General features: G+C 53.5%; 5 protein-coding genes across 5 annotated transcripts; all 5 read right to left on the bottom strand.

Annotated features, from left to right (window-relative positions):
* Positions 1-170: 170 nt before the first annotated feature.
* Positions 171-1,918, bottom strand: HD553DRAFT_339830 (uncharacterized protein; the record flags this gene model as incomplete). The annotated part of the gene is made up of 6 exons (XM_046182478.1): positions 171-698; positions 760-1,069; positions 1,129-1,284; positions 1,352-1,483; positions 1,536-1,804; positions 1,898-1,918. 6 exons carry the CDS (start codon positions 1,916-1,918, stop codon positions 171-173), a joined length of 1,416 nt encoding a protein of 471 aa, XP_046038879.1.
* A 425-nt stretch (positions 1,919-2,343) lies between these two features.
* HD553DRAFT_339829 (uncharacterized protein) lies at positions 2,344-3,688 on the bottom strand (the record flags this gene model as incomplete). Its single annotated transcript, XM_046182477.1, has 3 exons — positions 2,344-3,006; positions 3,066-3,362; positions 3,500-3,688. 3 exons carry the CDS (start codon positions 3,686-3,688, stop codon positions 2,344-2,346), a joined length of 1,149 nt encoding a protein of 382 aa, XP_046038878.1.
* A 4,059-nt stretch (positions 3,689-7,747) lies between these two features.
* Positions 7,748-8,309, bottom strand: HD553DRAFT_339827 (uncharacterized protein; the record flags this gene model as incomplete). Its single annotated transcript, XM_046182476.1, has 2 exons — positions 7,748-8,073; positions 8,171-8,309. The coding sequence occupies 2 exons, from the start codon at positions 8,307-8,309 to the stop codon at positions 7,748-7,750; spliced, it is 465 nt and encodes a 154-aa protein (XP_046038877.1).
* Positions 8,310-21,428: 13,119 nt separating this feature from the next.
* On the bottom strand, positions 21,429-22,567 carry HD553DRAFT_339821 (uncharacterized protein; the record flags this gene model as incomplete). Its single annotated transcript, XM_046182475.1, has 3 exons — positions 21,429-21,572; positions 21,654-21,773; positions 21,839-22,567. The coding sequence occupies 3 exons, from the start codon at positions 22,565-22,567 to the stop codon at positions 21,429-21,431; spliced, it is 993 nt and encodes a 330-aa protein (XP_046038876.1).
* A 730-nt stretch (positions 22,568-23,297) lies between these two features.
* HD553DRAFT_177519 (beta-lactamase superfamily domain-containing protein) lies at positions 23,298-25,578 on the bottom strand. The gene is made up of 7 exons (XM_046176935.1): positions 25,016-25,578; positions 24,848-24,951; positions 24,697-24,774; positions 24,178-24,628; positions 24,027-24,097; positions 23,721-23,956; positions 23,298-23,637 (listed from the first exon to the last, which is right to left on the bottom strand). The coding sequence occupies exons 1-7, from the start codon at positions 25,486-25,488 to the stop codon at positions 23,536-23,538; spliced, it is 1,515 nt and encodes a 504-aa protein (XP_046038875.1). The 5' UTR covers positions 25,489-25,578; the 3' UTR covers positions 23,298-23,535.
* Between the last annotated feature and the right edge of the window lie 20 nt (positions 25,579-25,598).

The raw sequence follows: 25,598 nt of genomic DNA, 5'->3' as shown, positions 1-25,598 counted from the left end.
CATGTTCGCCTCTATTCACTGAAGACCTTTATCACACAAATCGAATCGTACTGCATAGTATTGCTAGGTGTGGGCCTTGTATTCATCATTCTAGAGGGTATTATGAACATAGGAACACTACTCGTATACAACAAACAAGACTGCAGTAACCTCAAACTTCACCGAAGGTATTACGACTCGAAAACATACAACTCAGCCACCGTACCGTCGAGACGCCTGATCTCACCGTGATCCTCGTGCTTCTCCGTATACTCCTCCATACGCAGAGGAGCAGCCAGCTTCGCACCCTCAATCGCTCGCTCGCGGATCGCCTTGAGCTTGTTGGTGATCCCGTCGAGATGAGCCTTAGTGAAGGCGGCAACATCTTCAGGATCCTCGGGGTCGAGTCTACCCTTCTCGTCCTCGAAGTCCAGGAACAGCGAGGCGAGTTCCTGCGATACCTCCTGCCATCGACCGGGACCCCCTGCCCTGACAGTGTCGACCTCGTTCCTCTCGAGTTTGTTCGAGCAGTCGTCGCCAGATATCGTACAGTGACAACATTTGGCGTACGGTGAACCTTGACGACACTGCAGTATAATCCCGGGGTTCCCGTCACGGCCGTTGCGCTTGGGGTTGAACATCAGGTCTTTACACCTGTCGCAGCGTTCATCTCCCACGTTCACCTTGCCGTAGTTGGCAAACTGCATCCTCATAGCAGCCTATATCACAAGAAGAAAGCTTCAGTGCAGGAAGCCCGATGTTCGGCGAGCCCGAACTTACCGACAGATGTGTCGACTCCTTGTTTACACCCTCCCAGTACGAGTATATTCGCTGGAAGGTCCAGTACAGCTTGCTAGCCTTGTACTTCTCGAAGGCCCGCAGCATAGCAGCCTTCTTGGCTGCGTCGGGGGTGGCCGCGAGCGCTGCGTCGAGCCTAGCGCAGTCGATCTCCCAACTGGCGTCGTTGGGAACGGGTTCGGGCTCTTCTTCGAGCTCGTCGACGTCTCCAAGCTCGTCCTCGTCATCTTCGGGCTCGAAATCCCCATCACCTTGATCCGGAACGGGAGAGAGAGTGCTGTCTCGGTCAACACTATGTTTGGGAATATTAGTGAATAGACTTGAGTTTTCACCGAACGTTCTTGGACTTACCCCATGTCCCCCATGTCCCCCATGTCGTGTCCGCCTTGCTCGACATCACCGAGGGGATCCTTGACGACATCACGGAGAGGAGAAGCGGGAGGAGAAGGGGGAGGAGTTCCAGCGGGAGGGGGAGGCTGACCTTCTGGTACGTTCAGCTTGATTTTGCTATGTCGACAATGTGGACAAACTTCAGCTAAGATTGGGAAGTCTGCACTAAACTGTTACGACTTACAGACTCCTCTTTTTCGGTTCTCGGAAAGCCTCATCAACATCGACATCCGAGTCATCGCTGTTGGGTTGAGGCACCACAACCTCCCCCAGCCAGTTCCGCTTCGGTTGAGGCTTCTCGAAACCCAACCTCCATCTACACAAAGCTTCAGTGAAAGATAGAGCACCTGCACTAAGCCCTGACTTACTCGAGATGCGGCGGCAACGGTCCCTGAGCGGGAAGCTCTTCCTCCTCCTCCTCGTCGTCGTCCTCATCATCTACCACCTCCATCTCCACCTCCATGTCCTTCTCCTTCCCCTTCCCCTTATCCTCGGCCGGAATACGACCCACGTTCAGAGCGAGCCGACGAGCTCGCGCTTCCTTCCTCACCGCCCTCGCAGCCGCCTTCTCCCTCCTCGCCTGCGCCATCTTGGCAATCGGGGAGCTCTTGGGGACTCGAGCAGTGGTGTTAGAGGGCTATAGAGGGGATACGAAAGGAGTAAAGTGATTTTATAAGTCAGGACTCAAAGTGCAGGTTCCGAGAACCGCACTAAAGCGAGAAAGGCTTACTCCGGCTTCGGCGTTCGACATGTTTACTTTTTGATGAAACGTGAGGTTGTTTATAGCGCGAGAGGGTTCGTTTTCGATGTTTAGAGGTGTCTAGAGGTCTCAATGTATAGTAGAAGAACTTAGTTGATAGTTGATGTATAGTGAATATCAATCCGAACGCAGTGAAGAAGGTAAGGGTGCTTCTCGACGCGAGCGACGATCCTTACATTTTCTTTTGTTCTCGAACGACGTTCTTGACCGTTCTTGACAATTTCAGCTCGATTTCAGTAAATAAGAGATATGACGACCTATAAGGTCCTAGAGTCAATTAGAACAGTCTCCAGAGCTCTGTAGGTAGTACAACAACATGATTATGGGTATATATGGTCGGTGAAGTTACATGAAGCTACAGTGAAGCGTGAAATATAATACAACAAACTGGAATTGTGGTCGACCTCGTTCACGACCTATTCTGGGCTTTTGGGGCTACGCTGACGGCTCTTGATCTTCCCTGCAGTCTGGAGATCCTTCCTTATAGCGCTCAAGACACCAGTGACCGTCGTAGCAGGATACCTGGCCTCAAATCGGGCGAACCCTTCTTCGGTGAAGACTGTCGAACCTTCATTGGCGTACTCGTACCCCATTCCAAAGACCTCCCTGTTCCTCCACAGCACCCAGACCTGCTGATCCTCCTTCGTCTTGTTGTGGAGCCAGTCTCGAGGCCACTCTCGCAGAGGATACGGGTGCTGGACATGTTGTCCGCCCTGGAACCACTGAAGGACGTAGGATCGAACGGTCCACGTCTTCGGGATGGGTGGACGTTCTCCCGTGATCATATCACCGCTGTACCGAAGTCTAAGGGTCTTGGGACCCTCTACTTCCCTGATTGCAGCTCTGAATAGCGCGGTCGAGGGTACCACGGGGATTCTGATGTCGGGTGAATGATCCGGAACTTGCACCGAAGCCGAAGGAGGTAAGATGAGGCCGTTGAAGCCGGGAGGGGTCCATCCGTTCGTGCCCACGATGGTTGTTGCAGCAGACGTGGCAGCACAGAGCGATCTCTGCTGGCTGTCGACCTGAATCTGCATGTTGGCGATAGCCTGAAGGATCTGCTGGTGGCGTTCCCGTTCCTGCAACTCGACAGTTCTTCAGCGAGGATTACCAAACCTTCACTCAAAGAGGGACTCACTACATCCGACTGCTCATCAGGGTCGGCATACATCCGCGTCGTAAACTCTCGCACCATTGCCCTTGTCCTGTCCATCTCCTCTCCCATGTCTGCCATCAGACGAGCCACCACACCCTCCAGCTTCCTCGCCATGCGTGTTTCGAGACGAGTGATGTCTCCGACCTTCGAGACGAGACCGTTCTGCCCGTCACTCTGAACGACCTGCCTGGCGGGGTCGAGGAGTGGATTCATGATGTCCCCGTGGTAGGTGTCGATCTTGGCTCGCTCCTCAAGAAGGTACCGCATCAGAGTACCGGTCTAGAATCAACACGAAGCAGGATATGTCAGTCGAGGTGTTAAAGTGCAGGGTAGGATCCGTTCACTGAAGCTGAGTGCAAGATATCCCCCCTTCACCCAAGACTTCGAACGACCGAGACACCCGTTGCTAGACTTACCGCTTCGCCAGGGGCCCATCCACCCCACCACCGAATGACCTGCAATCCCCAACGAGCCGGAGCATAGTTGAAACGCCACTGAGCCCCTCCACGTCGTAGCGAATGGCTGCTGAACGTAGATGTTATAGCGACGCGCGCGTACGCCGGACTCGAGTCGTACCAACTCCGGCGGAGTTGTTCAAGGAGCATATCGTATTGTACCACTTTGTATCAGCATTGTAGTATATAGTCTTTCATCTGTTATTACATCTATATACCCTAGTCCTACGTTCTACATTACTCCCGGATATGTCCTCGCAGGTATACATCGAGCCGGTCTTCCCTGGAGCCTTCTCGACGCCTAACAGAATAACAGATCATCCGAGTTCCCCGGGTAATGACTTGAACGTAGCAACTGGAGAACCGTTGGTGCTGAGCAGCATAGGTTCTCCCTCTCGGCCGGAGGCTCATATTACGGTCGCCGGCACCTTCTACCCGAATGGTACTCCGACGGAGACGGTCTTGATGATCGACTCAGGAGCGACCAGTTTGTTTATAGACACCGAATTCGTCGAGCAACACGGATTCGACCTCATTCCTTTAGAACGACCCCGACCACTCCTGGTCATTGATGGGAGAGAGATCTCTTCCGGCGCAGTTACACACCGGGTACAAGCTAGACTACGTATCGGTAGACATACCGAAACGGCGTACTTCTACGTATGTAGCCTCGGAACTTTCACAACGGTGCTCGGCCTACCATGGTTGAAGGAGCACAACCCCCGAATTGACTGGGAAATGAGCGCAGTAGCGTTCGAAGATAAGTGCGTCCAGAACGGATGTACACCAGCAAAAGAAATAGTATACTCCCCCGTGGATTACGAATCGGAGGAGAAGGAGTTACGTTCGACGGACCGAATCAAAGGAGGGGTCACCGAAGAACTAGTAGTGGCCTACCTCAAGGCCAATGATGAAGAAGAAGAGAGGGTGAGGCGTCCCGACTTATGGGATTGGGACGACAAGCCAGCGGAGAGTTTCCCGGGAGACCTGGACCCTCCCGAATATATGGAGACGTTACGGAAGGTGGTACCGGAGAAGTATCACGCTTTCCTCGGAGCGTTCTCCAAGACCAAGGCCGACGAGTTGCCGGCGCATAGAGACTTCGATCACTCGATCGACGTAGAGGAAGGGAAAGTACCCCCCTTCGGAAAACTCTACAACCACTCCGAAAAGGAGAGCGCCGAATTGAAGCGCTGGATCAAGGAGAACCTTGATAAAGGTTTTATCAGGGCTTCGACGTCACCCGCCGCAAGTCCCGTATTGTTTGTCCCGAAGAAGGGAGGAGAGCTCAGGCTCTGTATTGACTACCGGCGTTTGAACGCCATTACCACAAAGGATCGGACCCCGTTACCGCTGATTTCCGAGACGCTCGATAAGTTAACGACAGCGAAGGTCTATACCAAGTTGGACCTCCGAGGAGCGTACAACTTGTTACGAGTAAAGGAAGGGGACGAATGGAAGACAGCTTTCCGTACTAGATACGGACTGTTTGAGTGTCTGGTGATGCCGTTCGGGTTGACGAACGCTCCGGCGACGTTCCAAAGGTGGATGAACCATGTGTTCAGGGACCTTCTGGACGAGTCCGTCGTAGTGTACCTGGACGACATCCTTGTGTTCTCTCCCGACGAGACTACGCACGAGAGACACGTGAAGGAGGTGCTGCGAAGGCTACAAGAAAATGGGCTGTACGCCAAAGCAGAGAAGTGTGAGTTCCACACAACAGACACGGAGTTCCTTGGATACGACGTGTCTCCGGGAGGGGTAAAGATGAACCCCTCCAAGGTGTCGTCCATAGAACAATGGGCGGCGCCTCGAAACCTGAAGGGACTACAGTCGTTCCTAGGTTTCGCCAACTACTATCGGAGGTTCATCACGAACTACTCCCAGAAGATACAGGGGATGACAAAGCTCCTGAAGAAAGGAGTGCGGTTTCAATGGAACGAATCCGCAGAGACTGCGTTCGTAACGCTGAAGAAGGCGTTCACGCAGGCGCCTATACTGGCGCATTTCCAGGAAGATGCAGAGGTAACGTTGGAAACGGATGCCTCGGCCGGAGCGATTGGAGCAGTGATGTCGCAGAGAGGTTCGGACGGAAAACTCCGACCAGTAGCGTTCATGTCAAAGTCGTTAACTCCCGCAGAGCGGAACTACGACGTTCACGACAGAGAGATGCTGGCCATCGTCTACGCCTGCAAGATATGGCGACACTACCTGGAGGGACCTCACCCTATTCGGATCTTTACCGATCACAAGAACCTCGAGTACTTCCGAACGGAGAAGTTACTGTCAAGGCGACAAGCAAGATGGTCTCAGCTGTTGAACAGTCTGAGCTACACCCTGGAGTACAAGCCGGGGGTAATGAACGGTAAGGCCGACGCCTTGAGTCGGAAAGAGGAGCTCCTAGAAGAGAGCGAACCAAGACAGACCGAGACGATGCTACGGCCCATGAATCTCTCGGCTACAGCGCGGGAGATTCCTCCGCATTTACAGATCAACGGTACCCTGCCAATTCCCGGCGAGGACCTCCGGAGAGACCTGTTGCAAGGTTACGAGGCGGACGAAGTAGTCAAGGCCATCTTGGAGAAGATGGAGAGGGAGCCCAACGAGCAGGGTCCCTACAAGAAGGATGGCGAGGGGTTCCTAATCTATAAGGGACTCCTGTACGTCCCTGATGTGGAGTCGGTAAGGGTCCGACTGATGAAGTACGTTCACGACGGCAAGCTCGCGGGGCACTACGGGCGAGACAAAACGGAGGACCTCCTCTCGAGAGACTTTTATTGGCCCCGAATGAGAGACTGGGTAGGCAACTACGTGGCCTCGTGCTTGACGTGCCAGAAGAACCGCCGTCCCCGACAAAAGCCGATCGGAGAATTGGCCCCTCTACCTGCGGCGAGGAAGCCGTGGTCGTCTATCACTTGGGACCACATCACGGACCTCCCCGAGTCATTGGGCCAGGATGCAATCCTGGTAATCGTCGACCGCTTCAGTAAGCGGGCACACTTCATCCCGTGTCGGAAGGATAACAACGCCTCGTACCTGGCGAAGTTATTCTTCTCCCACTACGTCAAGTTGCACGGGTTCCCTGATCAGATCATCTCGGACAGAGGAACATTGTTCATGTCTAGCTTCTGGCGGGATGTGTGTGCTTTTGCGGGTGTCGAGAGGAGGTTCTCGACGGCATACCACCCGGAGACTGACGGACAAACGGAGAGGAGCAACTCGACGTTGGAACAGTACCTGCGGAGTTACGTGAACTTCCAGCAGGATGATTGGGCGGAGTTGTTGCCTCTGGCGGAGTTCGCCTACAACAACTCCAAGCATTCCGCCATAGGGATGTCGCCTTTCATGGCCTCCGAGGGGACTGACCACAAGTTCACCATCCGGATGGCCGAAGTGCCCAATGAAAGCGCGGATGAGTTCAGGGAGCGACTCTCGAACATCCACGAGTCGGTACTCCGGGCGTTGGAGCAAGCAAGGGTAGATATGGCGAAATACGCCAACAGAAAGAGGCGACCCGTTCCCGACGAAGGAATGGAGGTCGGGGATCAAGTGATGTTGTCTACGGACCACATCAAGACGGTTCGTCCAAACAAGAAGTTGGACTACAAGACCCTCGGACCTTTCAAGATCACCGAGGTCGTGGGAGATGCGAAGATGGCGCGAAGGTTGGAGCTTCCCGAGCAACTGCGGCGGGTACACCCCGTGTTCCATGTCTCGATGCTGATTCCGTACAAGCGGAACGAGCTGCCATCGCGGGAACAGGTCCCGCCTCCTCCCCCAGAGGTGGTGGATAACGGTGACACCCAGTGGGTAGTATCTGAGATCGTAGATTCGCGGAGCAGAAAGCGGGGACGTCAGACGCGTACCCAATATCTGGTGCGGTGGGAAGGTTACGAGGATGAGTATAACGAGTGGGTACATCCGGAAGACTTCCACCATGACGACCAAGCGGTGCTGGATTATCATCGACGATACCCAAACAAGCCGAAACCTGCTTTCGAGGAGTACGGCGATGCCTAGGGCGTTCGGAGCTCGCCCGTAACGGGGGGATCCTGTTATAGCGACGCGCGCGTACGCCGGACTCGAGTCGTACCAACTCCGGCGGAGTTGTTCAAGGAGCATATCGTATTGTACCACTTTGTATCAGCATTGTAGTATATAGTCTTTCATCTGTTATTACATCTATATACCCTAGTCCTACGTTCTACATTACTCCCGGATATGTCCTCGCAGGTATACATCGAGCCGGTCTTCCCTGGAGCCTTCTCGACGCCTAACAGTAGAGTTCGGGTGTTTGTCGTTCAGGCCCGAATCCTGGCATAGTCGATCGAAGATAGCCATCCAGGACCTCTGTGGCATAGCCTGTTCGAGGTCTATCTTCCCTCCCGACGAGATGGCGGGTAGTAGCATGTGCGAGCCTGCGTGGGGGATGTGGGTCTTCTCGGTGACGAACTGACGCCAGCGGAGTAGTCGGGGGAGGGCCCAAACTGGCTTCTCGTTCTCGTCCATCGGCTCGTGCATCTGGTAGCGATTACCTAGTGTCAAATAGAGCCCCGAAGCAGCCGTTTAGGTATCAGTAAAGCTGTAAAGTGATCTTTCGGCTTGAGTGAACATGGCCGTAACTTCACTCACTATCGAACGGATCCATCTGGTTCGTCTTCCGGAACGTCAGGACCATAATAGCCATGTCCTGGCCGGGATAGTTGGGGTCCTGACCGTGCTCGATGAAGTCCATCTCCTTGAGCTGCAAACACTCCTCCATTCGAGCCATGAGCCACCAGCCAAGGGTGATGTACGCTGTTACGGGATCATCACGTGAGTCGACTACCGACACACAGGCTCGATCTACGGACATCAGCATACACCTAAGTCCGGCTCGACGAGGCGAATCCGATTCCCTCGGAGCAGATTCGGTCGCCCCTACCATTCGCCTTCACCATTCACCGAAACAACAAACCTTCCCGACACATATCACAAACAGGTACAGGGACCTCGAGGTACACGACACTCTACTCAGGACCTCGACAACCTTACTCGACGTACCTAGGGACAAATGAGAACTCAAACTCGCCTCCTCTACCGAATCCGGCTGCTCTCGACAGGATTCGTCTGTTCGCCATCTCGTTCTTCCAGTTTTCGCCATCTCTCGCCATTCTTTTCTCTTGGGTCTTTTCAGTGTTCGCCAGCCTCGTCTCCGTACTCGTCTCCGTATGAATAGCTAGAGGAACTTGACCGAATTCGTTAGAGGACGCTCTGTAATAGTTAGAGGTCAAGTTCCGATATCACATTCAATACACGCCTACCTGACTTGTTACAACATCTTCAAGACGTGTTGCGGAGAGGTTACAACTCAAGGACGTCGCTAAGTATCTACGCTTCATCGTTTTACCTTAGACCGAATCCGGTACCTCACACCGAGTGATCACCTTCCTTATCCATACATCTCTGGATTCGTATCCCGCACCCGAACCCGCTTCATCTAAGCGGACTTGCGACATTCTCCCAACTACCTGCGATTCACCTATAAGCACCCTACGCCTTACGACTTAGGACCTAGCTCGATTAGCGACCTCCGCCGTAACAGCATATCGGAACTTCTTTATCGCACCTGGTTAGGACAATGTCAGTCTATTCCGAAAACCACGACCTGCCCCCAGAGGAAGAACAGCGGTTCTCTCGAGCCAGGACCGGCTCAATAGAAACGAATCCGGCTCCTAGGGAAACGGACTCTGAACGTATTGGTCGCCTCGAAGAACAAATCCTGGAACTCATGCAGACGATCAGGAAACAAAGAGACGAACTCGCTACACGAGAAGAAATTCCGGCTCCCCTTCCTCGAAGGCAGTTCAACATCTACCCATCCAACCCTCCATCTCTAGCGGGAACTACTATCGACCCTAGAGAACTTCACCGACCTTCGGTAGCTCGGTCCAGGGATCCCTATACTCCTATGAGGGACGTTCCCCTTCGGGAGAACGAAGCGGATTTGCTTGCCAAACGGACCAAGGAACCGAAACCGGCTGATCCACCCACGTTCAAGGGAGACGCCAAGGAGTTAGACGAATTCATCGTTAAACTCAACATGGTCTTCCGACAATTACCTGGACGCTACCCCACTGGAGGATCCAAGATCGATTTCGCTATCGGATTTCTTGGAGGGCGAGCCTTTAAAACGGTTTCGTCTTATCTCCAGTTGGATGAAGCGGACCAACCCCTTTTCCTACACGACTACGATGCCTTCAAGAGGTTCTTGAAGCATAACTTCGGGGGCTCCAACGAGAAAGCTGCAGCCCAAGCCGCTTTAGACAAGCTGGTTCAAACCGGATCCGCTTCGTCTTACTTCTCCGAATTCACCCAGTACAGTCCCTTGTGTGGCTTTAACGATGAAGCTCTTATCGCTGCAGCAAAGAAAGGACTGAAGGCCAAGGTGGTGGAACGTCTCGGTATCCTGAACAAGAGGATGGAGTTTGCAGACTTCAACGAGTTCAGGAATGAGGCTGTCGACGCGGACAATAGGCTTCACGATGATGGAGTTCTCAACCGAGAAGACGAGAAGCGGAACGCTCGCAAGGATAGCAGGAAGGAACCGAATCCGGTTCGATCCGAGCGAGTTGTCACCGAACGGACCAAAACCTATGAAAAGGAGGTCGTCAAACCCAGAGGTGCGACTCCTTACCAAAAGGGTCCTATTACCGATGAAGAAAGGAAGAGGCGCCGCGACCTCGACCTTTGCACTTACTGCGGGAAGGCCGGACACTACGCTTCAGCCTGTCCTGTTCTTGCTGGCAGAAATGGAGGGGGTACTCCTAATGTCGAGCGAGCTAGAAATGCCACAATCGAAGGAGTTCCGGCTCCCACCTGGGCGAACAAAGCGAATCGAACCGAATGGGTCAAATTTCGCTTCCAGGGGCAAGATCCTCTTATTACGGTGGACTTCCATGCAGGAGCATCTTCTTACACGACAGACGCCCTGATCGACAGTGGAGCCAGCTGTAATTTCATTCGACCCTCTGCGGAGGTACTCCAGCATGTCGAGGCGATCCCTTATGATCAGCCGAAGCGACTCCGGTTGGTTGACAACCAACCTAACCCGAATCAGCGAGGAGAGATCACCCATTACGTGAATCTGATCTTCTATGTCGGAGGACACATCGGTCCTTACTCCCTCGACTTCGACATTGCGGAAATTGCGGCCCCGGATATTATCCTAGGAGTCCCATTCGTTAAGGGTCTTCGTACCATCACGGATTGGGACACTTGCGAGATCAGTTTGATCAAGCCGGATTCGCCTCTCAAGGGAACGAATCTGGAATATTTGGAGCGAAACCGGTTCCTCCGAAGACAAGACCCGGAAGTTGTCGACACAGATGTCGATTCTCGAGCGCTACGGGAATTGGGTCTGGAACATGACGACGAAGAGGATTACGACATCGCATCGGAAGAGATGCGTCAAATGATCCCAATTGAGTTTCATGACTACTTAGACGTATTCAGGAAGAGCGACTACACCAGCCTTCCTCCCCACAGGTCGTACGATCACGTTGTGGAACTGCTACCAAACGTGGAGTTGAAACGACTCAAGCCTTACCCGCTTTCTGCTGCGGCGGACAAGTGGCTCAAGAATTGGATAGACGAATCGAGGCGGATTGGGCACATTGAACCGAGTTCGCATTGGTTCGGTTCCCCGGTCTTCCTCGTACCAAAGAAGACTCCTGGAGAATTCAGGATGGTTACCGACTTCCGAGCATTGAATAATGCTACAAAGAAGAACGCGTATCCGCTTCCGAAGATCAATACCACCTTAGAACGAGTTAGCAGAGCTCGCTTCTTCTCCAAATTCGATATGCCAACTTCATATCAGTTACTTCGAATGCGGGAAGAAGACGAGGATTGGACCACAATCCTAACTCGCTATGGGTCATTCAAGTCTCGAGTCATGCGAGAAGGCATGACCAACGCAGGAGCCAGTTTCCAATTCTTCATGAACGATGTGTTCAATCCCCTACTGGACCAAGGTGTTACTGTGTACATCGACGACATTCTGGTGTACACGGAAACGAGGGAGGAACATATTCGGCTCATCAAGGAGGTTTTTAACCGGATCCGCTCCTGTTATAGCATCCGCGGTACGCGTATCGCACACCCGCGTCGGGTAGTTTTACAGGGACCTCCGAGGGGAGTTCCCGTACGGAGTATATCTAGAACACCCCCTATGTGTTTACTGTAATGTAGTACTAGTTGTACTACATCCGTTATTACATTCATTACCTTACCCTTACCTTCTAGTCCCGTGTGATACTATCTCAGGCTTGCAGGCAAGCCTAATAGAATAACGGATCTACAAACTTCACCCCGACTAGAAACCCCTACGCGATGAACACTTCCTTCACCCAGTGTTTTCGCCCCGATGGGACCCCCCAAGGAATCCCGCCAGGGATCTCGCCTGTGCTGTCCGAGGATGGACAAAGCCAGCAGGTGGATGGGGAGGGAAGGTTTTTGTGGTTGCGAACGACGGACTCCGGAACGGAGACCACCGCAAGCGAATTGCGGGTGTTTGCCAACCAGCAACCTCAAACGCAGGCCACGCCGGCCAACAACATGGGAACGGTCCCCCCACAAGTGGTACCAACCTCTCCTGCGAGCAATCCCGCAGCCACCCCAGCTCCCGTTGCCGCCGCGCCGGACTTGAATGCCCTTTTTCAATTGATGGCCAACATGCAAGTCCAGGTGCTGGAGTTGGCGAGGGCAAGGGAGTCGCGGTCGTCGTCGGACGAGGCCCGGGCCAAACTGTTTAAGTTCGGAACGCCGGACAAGTTCGATGGCAGCAAGAAGGAGAAGGTCCGAGGGTTCCTGGACCAATGCAACCGGGAATTCGAGGTCAAACCGGGCGTCTACGTTACCGACCGCCTGAAGATGATGTACGCGGAGTCGTACATGGAAGGACAAGCCGCCGATTGGGCCCGGGAGTACTCCACGGGTCGAGTGCCGGCTACCTGGGAGCAGTTCGAGCAACTGCTCATCTCCACTTATGGTGGAGGACGAAACATCGCGGCAACTGAGGCCGAATTAGTTCACTTGAGGCAAGGCACCAAGAGCCTCGCGACGTACATCACCGAGTACAACGACCTCTTGGCCCTCCTCCCCAACGTCTGCGAATACTCTCGCCGGATGCTGTTCAGGGCCAACCTGAACCAAGCGTTCAAAGACGCCATCGTCCCTATGCCGGGCCAAGAAACAATGACCTTGGCGGAATTCCAAATGGAATGCCGCCGGTACGAAGATCAGGCGGATGCCAGAAGGCATGCGTCCTCGGGAAACCGCTACCACTCGGGCGGTAACCGACAAGCGAGCAACCACTCCGCTCCCCGCAACCCCGTTGTGGTCAATACTACCGTTGCGACTCCTACCCCCGCCGCCAACGCTTCCACCGCTGCCCCCATGGAACTCGACGCGGGCAGGATGAGGCGGAACGACCCCTGCTACCGGTGTTTCCAACACGGCCATGTAGCCGTCAACTGTCCCAATCAGAGGGTCCCTGCCCCTGCTTGGTTCAAGGGTAGGAACAACGGGCGGATGAACGTCTCTGGTGCCCGGGTGCAACCCGTCGAGACCGTCCCGGAGGGAGGTTGGGAAGCCGAGCTCGCGAGGCAGAACGGAGAGCAGCCTTTGCTCTGGACCCCGACTGATTAGACGTACGGTTGTGTTGTTATTGGCTCATCATTTGTTGTACCCCCACGGCAGGCCCGGCGGGGATGTTTTTATCACCATTCACTTTTTCAAGCACCCGACTTCACAGTGACTACGAGAGATACACTCACCAAAGTATACGCCATCAACAGGTAACTGTACAAGAAGTACAATACGAAACATGTCCCTCGCGAGGAGTAAACGCATACTACTGAAGAACACAACCTGAAACGAGTCCCTCGCGAGGAGTAAACGCACAAGTCCCTGGCGAGGAGTAAAACGCACAAGTCCCTCGCGAGGAGTAAACGCACATAGAGAGAAGAAGACGAAGTCGGGACTCTATTATGGTATATCAAAATACAAGAGAAAAAAAGAGACCCCGACGTAAAAACAATCCGGAGAGTACAAACACGACGAAACTCCAAAAGACCCGGGAACCCCTCACTCGTCGCCTTCCGAAGCGGGGACGACCTTCTTCTTCTTCTTCTTGCCGGCGGCGGGATTCGGCGTCGGGGACGGAGGAGGGGAAGGCGTAGGGGTGCGGAGGACGTCGGCGTCGTACTCCTCGCCGACCGGTCCGTCAGCAGCGACGGGGGGTTCTCCAACATCCTCACCATGACCTTCGAAGAGGAAGTCCCGATAGGACTTGTCCTCGTCCCACGCGTCACGATCGGGGATGGTGACGGTCCCGTTCTCGTTGGCGACGTACGGGTGCTTTCGGCACCACGACAGGAAGTACCTCTTGCGGTACTTGTCCTTGACAGCGACCCAGGCGGGATAGCATCGGGTCTCTACAAGACAATCGGTCTTGTTCGAGAGAAGGGGAAGAACCTACGCGAAAGGCGAACGTTAACTCCGAAGCAGATTCCCGCCGGGGGTTCAAATCGGAGCGACTGCTTACCATGAGCTTCATGATCCTCTGAAATTCGTCCGCGACGGCGATGGCAACCGGATTGGGGACGTTGGGGATCGTAAGGACCTCACACGCCGCCTGGTACCGGGTGCGGATACCGTAGGCCGGATCGAAAACCGTCATGAAGGTGGACGGCAAAGGGGCGCACTTGATGTTCGTTCCCCGGCAAGGGAAGCAGGAACTCCCCTGTCCAGAGGATTTCCCCGCGTCCGGTAGAGGGTGGCGGCAAAAGAAGATGCCTTCGAACTCCATCACGTTGTACCACCCTTTGACCCCATCCTCGACGTAACCGGGAACCGAGTTTTCGGCGGAGAGGTGGAAGCGGTCCTCGTGACCGAAACAGTTGAGGCAGCACCACTTCCAGCCACCACGGTACTGAGCCTACGTACGCACGATTGGAATCAGCATACGACAACCCCACCGGAGAGAATAAAAGAAAAGAACAATACATACCATCAAACCGTCGAACCCCGCGACGTTTCCCTCCTTCCACAACTTCTTGAGGGAAGGGATGGAAGGACTATCGGCCAAGAAGGCCGTGCGAGCAAGTTCTTCGGACCGAACTTGCCCCTCTGAAGGAGCGACCGACATATTAGCCACAGCGGACCCCACCCAGACGGATACTACTCACTGTCGTCGGCGGACTTGGTCTTGGGGTATACGAAACCCCTGCCCCGATCTTGCTCGAGCTTCGACGTCCCTTTCGGAGTCGACGGAGAGTACGGCTTATCGCCGTGGTTCTTGGAAGTCTTGGGAGTGGGAGGCATGTCGAATGGAATAGAAAGGTAGAGGGGGGATAGATAGCGTAGGAGGGGAAAGTGAGTAATAGCGAAAGGACACCTACGACTTACTCCCCACCTCGCAAACGCGAACGCGAACCCCTTTATACCCTACATCCCTGCTGCTACGGCGGCCCAAACAAAAGAAGAGTTGCGATACTAGCAAAGAGAGCAACTAGAACAATACTATTGCTATGGATATGGGCATATGGAGAGAGGGTATCGTACAACAACAGCGGTATAGACGTCAACATCAACGACGGTCTCCTTTGTTTACACCTCCCGAACAATGAGTCGGACATGCGCCCATACGGATGTCCGCGCCAGGACAAAGAAAAGAACAACAAACGAGACGCGCCCCATCGGGCCCGAAATTCGGGTACCCTGTGAAACAGGTAGACGTGTGTAAGCGACGAACGCTTACCGGTGGGAAGGGCAAAAGGAGAGAACAAAGGCGCCTACATGAAACACGACCGGCGCTGGCCGATCTGGAATCTCGGCCTAGGGGGGGGATCCTGTTATAGCATCCGCGGTACGCGTATCGCACACCCGCGTCGGGTAGTTTTACAGGGACCTCCGAGGGGAGTTCCCGTACGGAGTATATCTAGAACACCCCCTATGTGTTTACTGTAATGTAGTACTAGTTGTACTACATCCGTTATTACATTCATTACCTTACCCTTACCTTCTAGTCCCGTGTGATACTATCTCAGGCTTGCAGGCAAGCCTAATAGCTCCTTTTCGCTTTATTTGAAGCCGAAGAAATGCGAGTTCTTCAAGTCTTCTATCGAGTTCCTCGGCTACATCATCAAGGATGGGCAAATCGCTATGGCTCAAGACAAATTGGAATGCATCCGAACTTGGCCCAAACCGACGTGTATCAAGGAAATTCAACGATTTCTTGGATTTACCAACTATTACCGACGATTTATCAAAGGATACGCTGGGTTAACACTTCCGCTTGTGAAATTGACCAAGAAGTCCGAGCCATGGATCTGGGACGAGAAGCAGGATGGCGCGTTTGCTACACTACTTTCGTCCTTCGCAAGCGAACCCGTTTTAATTCAAGCAGATTCGGACGAAACCTGCTATCTTGAAACGGATGCATCGGACTACGCCATCGCTGCCGTCCTTAGCCAGCGCTACAAGGACGAACAGTTGCACCCGGTGGGATTCTTTTCAAGGAAGTTGAACCCGGCAGAAATCAATTATACCGTCCACGACAAAGAGTTACTTGCGATCGTTGAAGGATTCAATCACTGGAAGCCGATTCTGCTTGGGATGGCGAAACCGATCGAAATCCTCACCGACCACAAGAACCTCGAGTATTTCGCCACCAACAAGCAGCTTAATCGCCGACAGATTCGATGGGCTGAAACATTGGCGGATTTCAACTTCTCGATTCGGTACCGACCCGGAACCAAAGGAGGTAAACCGGATTCGCTTACACGACGACCGGATTACCACCCAGGTAGGGGAGGTATTAACTCGTTCGAACACAATCAGCCCAACTTCACCACGCTCTTGCCTAAAACCTTGTGGCTCGACAATATCAGGGATTCTGAACTTTACCGAAGAGCTGAAGAGCAGGATTTGGCTGGGATGAACGAGTATATCCGCTGGATGGAAGCGAATCCAGAAAAAGGGGGAGATGGAGATATCATCGACCGCATCATCAGCAAGGTAAAGACAATCGCGCTGACTGATGAATTCGCTTCCACGGCATTCAGAGCAACCTGGAAACAGGACGAAACGGATCTGGTTACCGGAAGCGAACCCGCTTCGGACGAACAAGTCTGGTCCTGGACCCAAAACGGGATTCTCAAGTACAAGGACGCTATCTACGTTCCCGACTGCGAGAAGATCAAGCTCTGCGTGCTGAAAGCACGACACGACGCCTCACTGGCTGGACATCCCGGGAGAGAAAGAACTATCGAGCTCATCTCGAGGGATTACTATTGGAACGACCTGAGCAACTTCGTAAAGGTCTATGTCGCGTCCTGCGAAGTGTGCCAGCGAGATCGTACCAATCGACACAAGCCTTATGGCTTATTGAAGTCACTTTCGGTTCCGTTTAAACCGAATTCGGATCTTTCCATGGATCACGTGGAAGAATTACCAAATTCGGAAGGATTCAACTCGATACTGGTAATCACCGACCGATTCACCAAGCGAGTCAAGTTCGTCCCTACTACGACAACTTCTACAGCTAAGGACTTAGCCAAAATCTTCCTCAAAGAAGTCTTTACGCAGTATGGGTTACCCGACAGGATCGTTTCGGATCGGGGAAGCAAATTCACTTCGAAATTCTGGAAAGAATTTACCGCGCTTCTCGATATCTCGAGCGACCTGACTACAGCCTACCACCCTCAGAGTGATGGAGCCACTGAACGGGTCAACCAGTCCCTCGAGGGATTCCTTCGGCACTATAGCAGTTATCACCAAGACAACTGGGCGAATCTGCTTCCCTTAGCCGAATTCGTTTGCAACAACGCGAAGCATAGCGCTACAGGTATCTCTCCTTTCATGGCAACCTTCGGCTATGAACCACGCTTCGACGTCAGTCTCGACAAACACAGGGCTGAATCTCTCGTCGCAAGAATCGAAGCCAGGGATATGAAAGAAGTTTGGGAACAGATGCGAGTACAGATGACTGCAGCTAACGAAAGAGCTGCCAAGTATTTCGACCAGAAACACCAAAACCCTCCCGAATTCACAGTAGGAGCGAAAGTCTATGTTTCATCGAAATACATCGCAACCAAAAGACCTACCAAGAAGCTGGATCACAAGCGATACGGTCCCTACGAAATCATTGAAGCGATTTCGTCTCATGCGTACCGGATCCGCTTGCCGGCCACACTCAAGGTTCACAACGTCTTCCACATCGACATGTTGGAACCACATTACGAGAATCCATTTGATGGACGAGTACAGACTCCTGGACCAATTGTCGAATCTCCGCACGATGACGAGTATGAGGTCGAAGAGATTATCGACAGCAGGATCAGGAGACGACAATTCGCGTACCTAATCAAATGGAAAGGATATTCGGGACCTGAAGGACAAGATTGGGTACCCCTCGAAGACCTCAACAATACAGCAGAGGCACAAGAGGAGTTCCATGTTCGGTTCCCGACTAAGCCAAAGCCTCCGGGTTGGGAAGCGTAGCTTTCCCGAATCCGCTTCATTGAACCGATCCCGGCTGGACCGAGATACGGATAAACATATGTTCTGAACTTTTCTGGATCTCGTCTCGGACTTCTCGCTCGCATAGGATTCATCGTATCAAACGACTCGGATTGAAAGAAAATACAAAACCCAAAAACAAATTATAGACGAAGCGGAACCGCTTCAATCCTTCTTGGCTCGCTTCGGCGGGCGACCATCATTCTCTTCCTCTTCCTCGTCCTCGTTCGGATCCGCTTCCTTCTGCTTCCCCTTACCCTTCGGAGTCGACTTACCCCCCGACTTCTTCGAATCCTTCGGAGTCGACACGACTCCGGTCTTCCTCTTCTTGGGCGTGGGCGCCGGCAACGGGTTGATAACCCTCTTGAAGGCCGCGTCACCTTCCGCCGCGATCGCCTCCCGGACCTTGTCGAGGTCCTCCAAGGCCTTCGAGAGACCCTTTTTGATGCCCGCATCTTCGAGCATGTCGGCGTAGACCTGAATACGGTCTCTGGCCGATTGCTGCCAAATTCGGTTGCGTTAAAACAGATTCGGTTCGTTGAAACAAATTCGACTCACCATCTGCGCTTCCCATCGAGCTCGAGGAAGCAGACTACTCGTCGCCGGAGGAGTAGTCGGTTGTGCGGCATTCGCAGCAGCCGCGGTGTCGGGGCTGGGGACTCGGCCGGGAGGTTCCGGAATCGGCTGTCCGGCAAGCGAACACTTGTTTCGCCGACCAGTGCACTCCGCACAACCCTTCAAGGTCCCAGACCTTTTGGAGATACATCCCCAACTCAACCCCTCGTCCCCGAGGCCCTCGCAGTCCTCGCACTTAGGGTCGTTCACGATACCCTCTTTGGCTTGGGCGCGAGCTAGGCGACGTGATTGCAACTACCGAAACGAACAAGATTTAGCCGAATCCGCTTAAACGCAAGCGCAACGAGCTTACCACCGTCCTCCTGGTCTTCACCTCGCTGGCCGTCCCAACTCGAGTCGAGAAAGGAGGCTCGCCGGGCCTCGCCTCGTGATCGATGATCTCTTGGTCGGTAGCGTTGACGATACCAGCGTGGGCTACAAAGCGGATTAGCTCGAAGCAAACGATTTCGCTTAAACAATACGAATATTACTCACTATCCCACCACTCGGGCTCAGGGGTCGACGCCAACTCGTCTCCCTCAGTGCCGACCGTGCCGATGTTGATCACGCTCTCGTCCCCAATGTCGATGATCGAATCGGCCCCCTCGCTTTCGGCTAAAATCAAGCAAATCTGGTTCAGCGAAGCGAGTTCGATCGACGGGTACCGAGTACGAACCAGCAACTTCAGGAGTCCCGAACGCTCTTTGATAGCGACTCTCGATCTGCCGTTCGTACGCTGACCCTGGAGACGCGTCGGGCGACTCACCCGGTACATCGCTGTCGCGGTAGTCCGAATCCTCATCCTCGGACGTCACCACCTTCTTCTTCTTCTTCTTCTTCTCCGACAGGTCGTCAAAGAAGTTGGCGGGCGCTGCACCCGTTCGCCGAGTCGGCTGTACGCCCTCGAAGTCGATGGGCCGAGCTGGAACGCGATTATCCAAATTAGCTTCGTCGAACCGGATCCGGTAGAAACCAAACAAAAACGCTTACCGGGTTCCGGGCTCACCGACCGTTGGCGCACAAGAGCACCCCCCAAATCGATGTTCTCGACATCGACCCTCGCACCCGCCGATGCGGCTCCTCTCCCTCGACTCGACCTCGCGCTGTGTCGTCCTTGTCGACTCCGCTGAATCGACCTCCCTCGAGGAGTCCTGGGCGGCGACACGACAGCTACAATCGAGCAAGAATAGACATAGTATCAGGTTACGAATCATCGATTCAGAATCCAAGCAGATTCGCTTTACTCACCCGCACTCGGCCCCGCAACCGGTTCCTCGTCGACCGAGTCTAAAGGTTGCCCGGTCATGGCAACGTCCTCGCCCGATATCGGGCGTCCAGTCGGCCTACGAGCTTCCCCGTAGAGCCCTTCCCGTCGAGCCGGTTCACCACCTGCAAAGAACCCAACAAGTTCAGCGAAACGAAACCGCCTTTCGGAACCGAATCTGCTTACCGTCCAACCCCGATCGGGTCACCGACAGCCCCCTTATATTCGAGGCCAGGTTCTGGTCGACCTCGTCCGTGTCGTCCATATTGCGGAGTTCTTCGAAATCAAAAATTCCTCCGGAAAAGACTTGGTTGACTTCTATACACAAAGCGGAATTGGATCAGTTTACGCAAAGGAACCGAATCGACTCGAATCGCACGAACGAGAAGCCGAGTCTCCTGGATTTACGGTCGAGGCTCGAGAAGGAGTCGAGCGCTCTTCAATCTTAGGAGATACGTCAGGAGACGGCATCGTTGAGTATCTTCGAGAAAGGAAGTGCACAATTCGCTTCAATCGAAACGGATCCGGCTTATACCCCCCACTCGGCGCGAGTCGATGGGCCTTAGCGAAATGGAAAATGCGGTCGCCATCAAATCAAAACAAACGCGTCGTAGACAATCATCAAACAAATTGATGCGATCAATACTTGAAACACGATGGCTCGGGGCGCGCCATTCCGGAGGGGGATATACTGTTACGGGATCATCACGTGAGTCGACTACCGACACACAGGCTCGATCTACGGACATCAGCATACACCTAAGTCCGGCTCGACGAGGCGAATCCGATTCCCTCGGAGCAGATTCGGTCGCCCCTACCATTCGCCTTCACCATTCACCGAAACAACAAACCTTCCCGACACATATCACAAACAGGTACAGGGACCTCGAGGTACACGACACTCTACTCAGGACCTCGACAACCTTACTCGACGTACCTAGGGACAAATGAGAACTCAAACTCGCCTCCTCTACCGAATCCGGCTGCTCTCGACAGGATTCGTCTGTTCGCCATCTCGTTCTTCCAGTTTTCGCCATCTCTCGCCATTCTTTTCTCTTGGGTCTTTTCAGTGTTCGCCAGCCTCGTCTCCGTACTCGTCTCCGTATGAATAGCTAGAGGAACTTGACCGAATTCGTTAGAGGACGCTCTGTAATAGTTAGAGGTCAAGTTCCGATATCACATTCAATACACGCCTACCTGACTTGTTACAACATCTTCAAGACGTGTTGCGGAGAGGTTACAACTCAAGGACGTCGCTAAGTATCTACGCTTCATCGTTTTACCTTAGACCGAATCCGGTACCTTACACCGAGTGATCACCTTCCTTATCCATACATCTCTGGATTCGTATCGCGCACCCGAACCCGCTTCATCTAAGCGAACTTGCGACATTCTCCCGACTACCTGCGATCGACCTTAAGCACCCTACGCCTTACGACTTAGGACCTATCGCCCATTAGCGACTTCCGCCGTAACATACGCCGACGCGAACATCAACTCGGCATAGGTCTGGGGGTCCCTCTCTTCAGCCAGCTGAGCGTCGATGTATTGCATGAGGTAGGTGAGGGCAGGAAGCAGCAAGGGCGAAGACTATAAGAACGAAGGAGGGAGTCCTCGAGGAGGTGTCAGTATTGGAAACTGTCAAGTGCAGGATCACCGACGTTCACTAACCTGCTTCGGAGTCTTCGATCGTAGATGATCTCGTTTGTATGCAGTATAAAGGTCTTGATTAAGACCGTAGTAGACAGGATTGCCTTCCCAACGGCCATTGAGGAAGCGGAACTCCTCAACCTGGAGATACGTATCAGATCGTAAGCACGAAGTCGTTCAGTGAAGGTGAACAAAGTTTCACTCACGTAAGACTGATCGGGGAACTTCTCCCGGAAGTAGGCTCGTAAGCCTGATCGGGAGCCCTCGATCGTCGGAAAGGCTACTTCCTTGATCCTAGAAGCCCAGTGAAGCCTGATAGCGGTGGCAGAGCGATCGGATAGGACGTCGAACGCATCACCGAGGTCAGGGTCGTTGATCGATCGATTTTGCTGATATTTCTCAAGCCAGGCCTTAGCGGCCTTGACATGACCGGCATACGACCTGGTGGTGGTGGCAGCCCTTAGGTGATCGTTGATCTGGGTCTGAGCCTCTTGAGTAAGCGTCTCAGCCGAATACGACACCTCGGTAGGTCGAGCGAAAGGACCCCTGTCGATTTTCTTGCGGGGGGCGGGAGGACGCTTCTCCTTGGGTGCAGCAGCGGGATTCTTCGCTGGAGCTTTGCCTTTACCCCTTCCCCGTTTACTGGGAGCGGTAGCAGGCCTTTGAGCCTCCTCGAGAAGCACCGGGTCGATTTGCTGGCTCGGTGCAGCCGGGCCAAGACTCACTGAAGGGACGATGAACCCCGGAGGGACGAATGTGCCTCCTGAAGCCGGAGCGAGGTACTCCGCACCGTCTAACTGCATCTCCCAGGACGCAGGGAGGTTCAGGGAAGGATTGGAAGCCTGCAGGCTAGCCTGATCGAGCTGGTTCTCGTGATCGAAGAACCCAGCAATGAGCTGGTCGAGGTCGTTCATTTCGAGGTTGTATTGAGCCATTTTCGTGGGTTTGACTAGTAATAAGTCTACGGGAAGGTTGTAGGATCTATATAGCACTGATAGTAGAGTTTACGAGTGATCTGAGAGTCTAAAGGAGGTGATACATAGGTTCGTCGATGTTGATCGATGTTTACGATGTCTATAGTGCAAGTAGTCGACGATTCACCTAAGTCCGTTCGTCGCGCGCTTACGTAAGCCAATTTAACTCGATTTACCGAGAATTTAAACTGTTATGTAGAATCGTTAAATCGACAGCGCGAATGACCAGCTTACAACGTCGATAAAGCCCTTGACGTAAAATACAATTGACGTCGCTTCCGGTGCCCAACAAAAGGCCGGAGGCTTGGCGATTCGGCGATCGTGCGGACCGTCACCGCTCGATCGAAAGGGGGAGACATGGAGATCGCGCGCAGGTTGTCACCCGTATCCACCTCTGCATTTATTTGTCAGGTGGTCGGTTTCGGCAACCATCCATCCGGTCCCGACGTTCGAACCGTTCGACTGCGTTTCAAAGGGCCCGTTTCGAGGCGATCTAGCCGCGATTCCTCCATGATCAGCGCGAGGATACGCGAGGATGCGAAGTCCGTTCGAACCACATCACTGTTAGTCAGAGCGATCAGGCTACGCACGGCTTCGTCGATAATGGCATATCTCCTTCCTTCCCCCGAAACGACGCACACGTTGCTGCTTTAGCATCGCCACTGCACACGACAACTGCGCAGATACGTCGCCTTGACTGTAAGGTCTCAGATAATATAGCTCGCAGTTCCGTAGAAGTTAGAGGATGGGTATAATCATGATCAGGCTTGAACAGCCTTGTACCGTACAACGAGTGATTCGTGTTTACCCTGAAGATACGCTTCTCAAGACCATCCCAATTCAAGCCAAACGCCCTAGTACAGATAGCCACACACAGAAACGCAGGAGAGGAGCAGGAGAGAGGGATAAGAAGAGGTGATAGGGCGGTCTCACAGGTACAGGACTTCGCCGACGTCAGAGACCTTGAAACAGCCGCGTTCGCCCCATTCGGTCGAGACGTTTTCAGACTCGGTCGTGCGTCGGAACTCCCACTGCAGTAAGATCACGGGAATCAGCGATCTCGTAATGTATATAGCAGAAGAGGAAAACGGGCAGACCGGCGGCCCAGACTCACGAGATTCCCGCGACTCTCATCTTCAGGCGAAAACGTGCTATGATGCACAGCCAACGAGGCCTTGCTACCCATGACCTTGCTGATCTGAATAGCATCCCACGAGTTCAAGTGTTGCGTCGAAGTCAACTTGTAATGGTTCAACGAGATGCCCAGGATGCTTCGGAGAAAGGAGAGGGAGGATCCCGTAGAGATGGGAAGACAGCAAAAGTCCATGGGTCCGTATCGGTCGGCGATCTCTGATGTGGTCAAAGGCGGGGGAAGGCTTGTCAGCGGGTATAATAGCGGCCTCACTAATAATATACACACCTTGGAACGCCGGACACATTGCCAAGTGCGACTCCTGCTTGGGTGCGCCGGCGTATCGGAATCCAGTGTCACTACAAGAGTTGAACGTGACAATCAGCCAGCAGTCCTCACGGTGTATGACCAGATTGTAAACCTCTGACCCGGAACTCACCCAGCGAAATACATTCTGAAGCCATCCTCAGGCCTGAACCTCCTTTCCGAATCCCGATCTTCCAACGCCTCGTCTTCGAACGGATCGTCTTCGTTGTCTCCGCGATTTACCACGCCGACCACCCAGCTGGACCAAAGACTGCTAAAGTGGTCGAAGATCCCTCTTCCGGACCGATGTTGTGCAGGCGTACAGATGACCTTGAGCGTCAAGGCTGCCCCATTGGCATACTTGCCGAAATGCTGATCGTCGTAATGATCACCATCACCAGCCCCGCCGGTCAAGGGTGCCGCCTCGTCATCAGACTCTGTGGCCATGCTCGCTCGTGGAGGATAACCATTGTCCGAGTAGGAGGATACGCTTCGGGGGATCTTGACCAAGGCTTCTTGATGCCAGTCGAGCTCGACGACTTGGTGTGCCGGGATCTTGCACGAGATGAACCACTTTTTGACACCTGCAAGACAGTGTCCCTGTGGTCAGCTGCCAGCACTGTCGTCGACCGCAAGATATCAGAAGACTCACCCAGAGGAACAAAGAAGTGGATGTGTTCCGAGTTGGTACGATATAACTCCATGATCGTGTTGTAGTCGAGATGGTCATCTGATATGCAGATGGGGTTCGGCTTGATATCAGCACATTGTACCTCGGTGAAATAGCAAGAGTCGACGCTCACAATGATCATGTGAGATCAGACAGATGTGAATTCGGGGCAATTCTGCTACTCTGCATGGAGGAGGCAGGTTTCTTGCCGGACCAAACCACTGTACAGGCGAACATCTATAGTGACGAAAGCCGGGTCAGCTCGCCGAGTCTCCATCTCGAACGCCCTCGACGTCCTCACCTCTTGGAGAAGATCGGATCGAACAAAATTCCTACCCCTTCATTCTCCCTGACCCCCTTGGCACCCTCGCGATCGGGCCAAGGAAGTTGAACAAACGTCCCCGCATGGCCCAACCAACACACTTTCGCCCGACTCTTTTCGAGCTCTTCACCATTCTGCGGCTTCTGCTCCCATTCCGGCCTTCGGACCTTGACCATCCTCCCGTTCTTTTCAGGCGACTCGTTCTCCCCTGCCTCGGGGGGCGGTTTCAGGGTCGCTCCGTCCATGTACGATTCGTAGGCGTCTTTCAAGGAGAGACCTCTCCATGATGGCCACGGGTTGTGAAACCTGCCGGTAAACTCTCCTTTGCTGTTCCGTTTGTGGTGAGCAGTAGAGACATCTCGTTGCATAGGGAGGACACGGATGGAAGCCATGTTGCCAGAAAACTCGTCGATAGAGTCTGAATCTAGAAGGGGTCGTTCACCGTCAAACATGGCGGAATGGGGGATGCTTCCCTCTAAGTATCGATATAGGGGTAGGTGGGTCCGAGCCTTTGCTGGGAAGGGCTCTCGACTGCTCTCCTTTCAACCTCTATCCTGCTGAT

The sequence above is a fragment of the Filobasidium floriforme genome (genome assembly GCF_021052385.1).
Source record: "Filobasidium floriforme strain CBS 6241 chromosome Unknown HD553scaffold_4, whole genome shotgun sequence".
In the NCBI taxonomy this organism is placed as follows: domain Eukaryota; kingdom Fungi; phylum Basidiomycota; class Tremellomycetes; order Filobasidiales; family Filobasidiaceae; genus Filobasidium; species Filobasidium floriforme.
The sequence above is the reverse complement of the archived record's forward strand: the minus strand, read 5'-3'. Positions and strand labels throughout refer to the sequence as shown.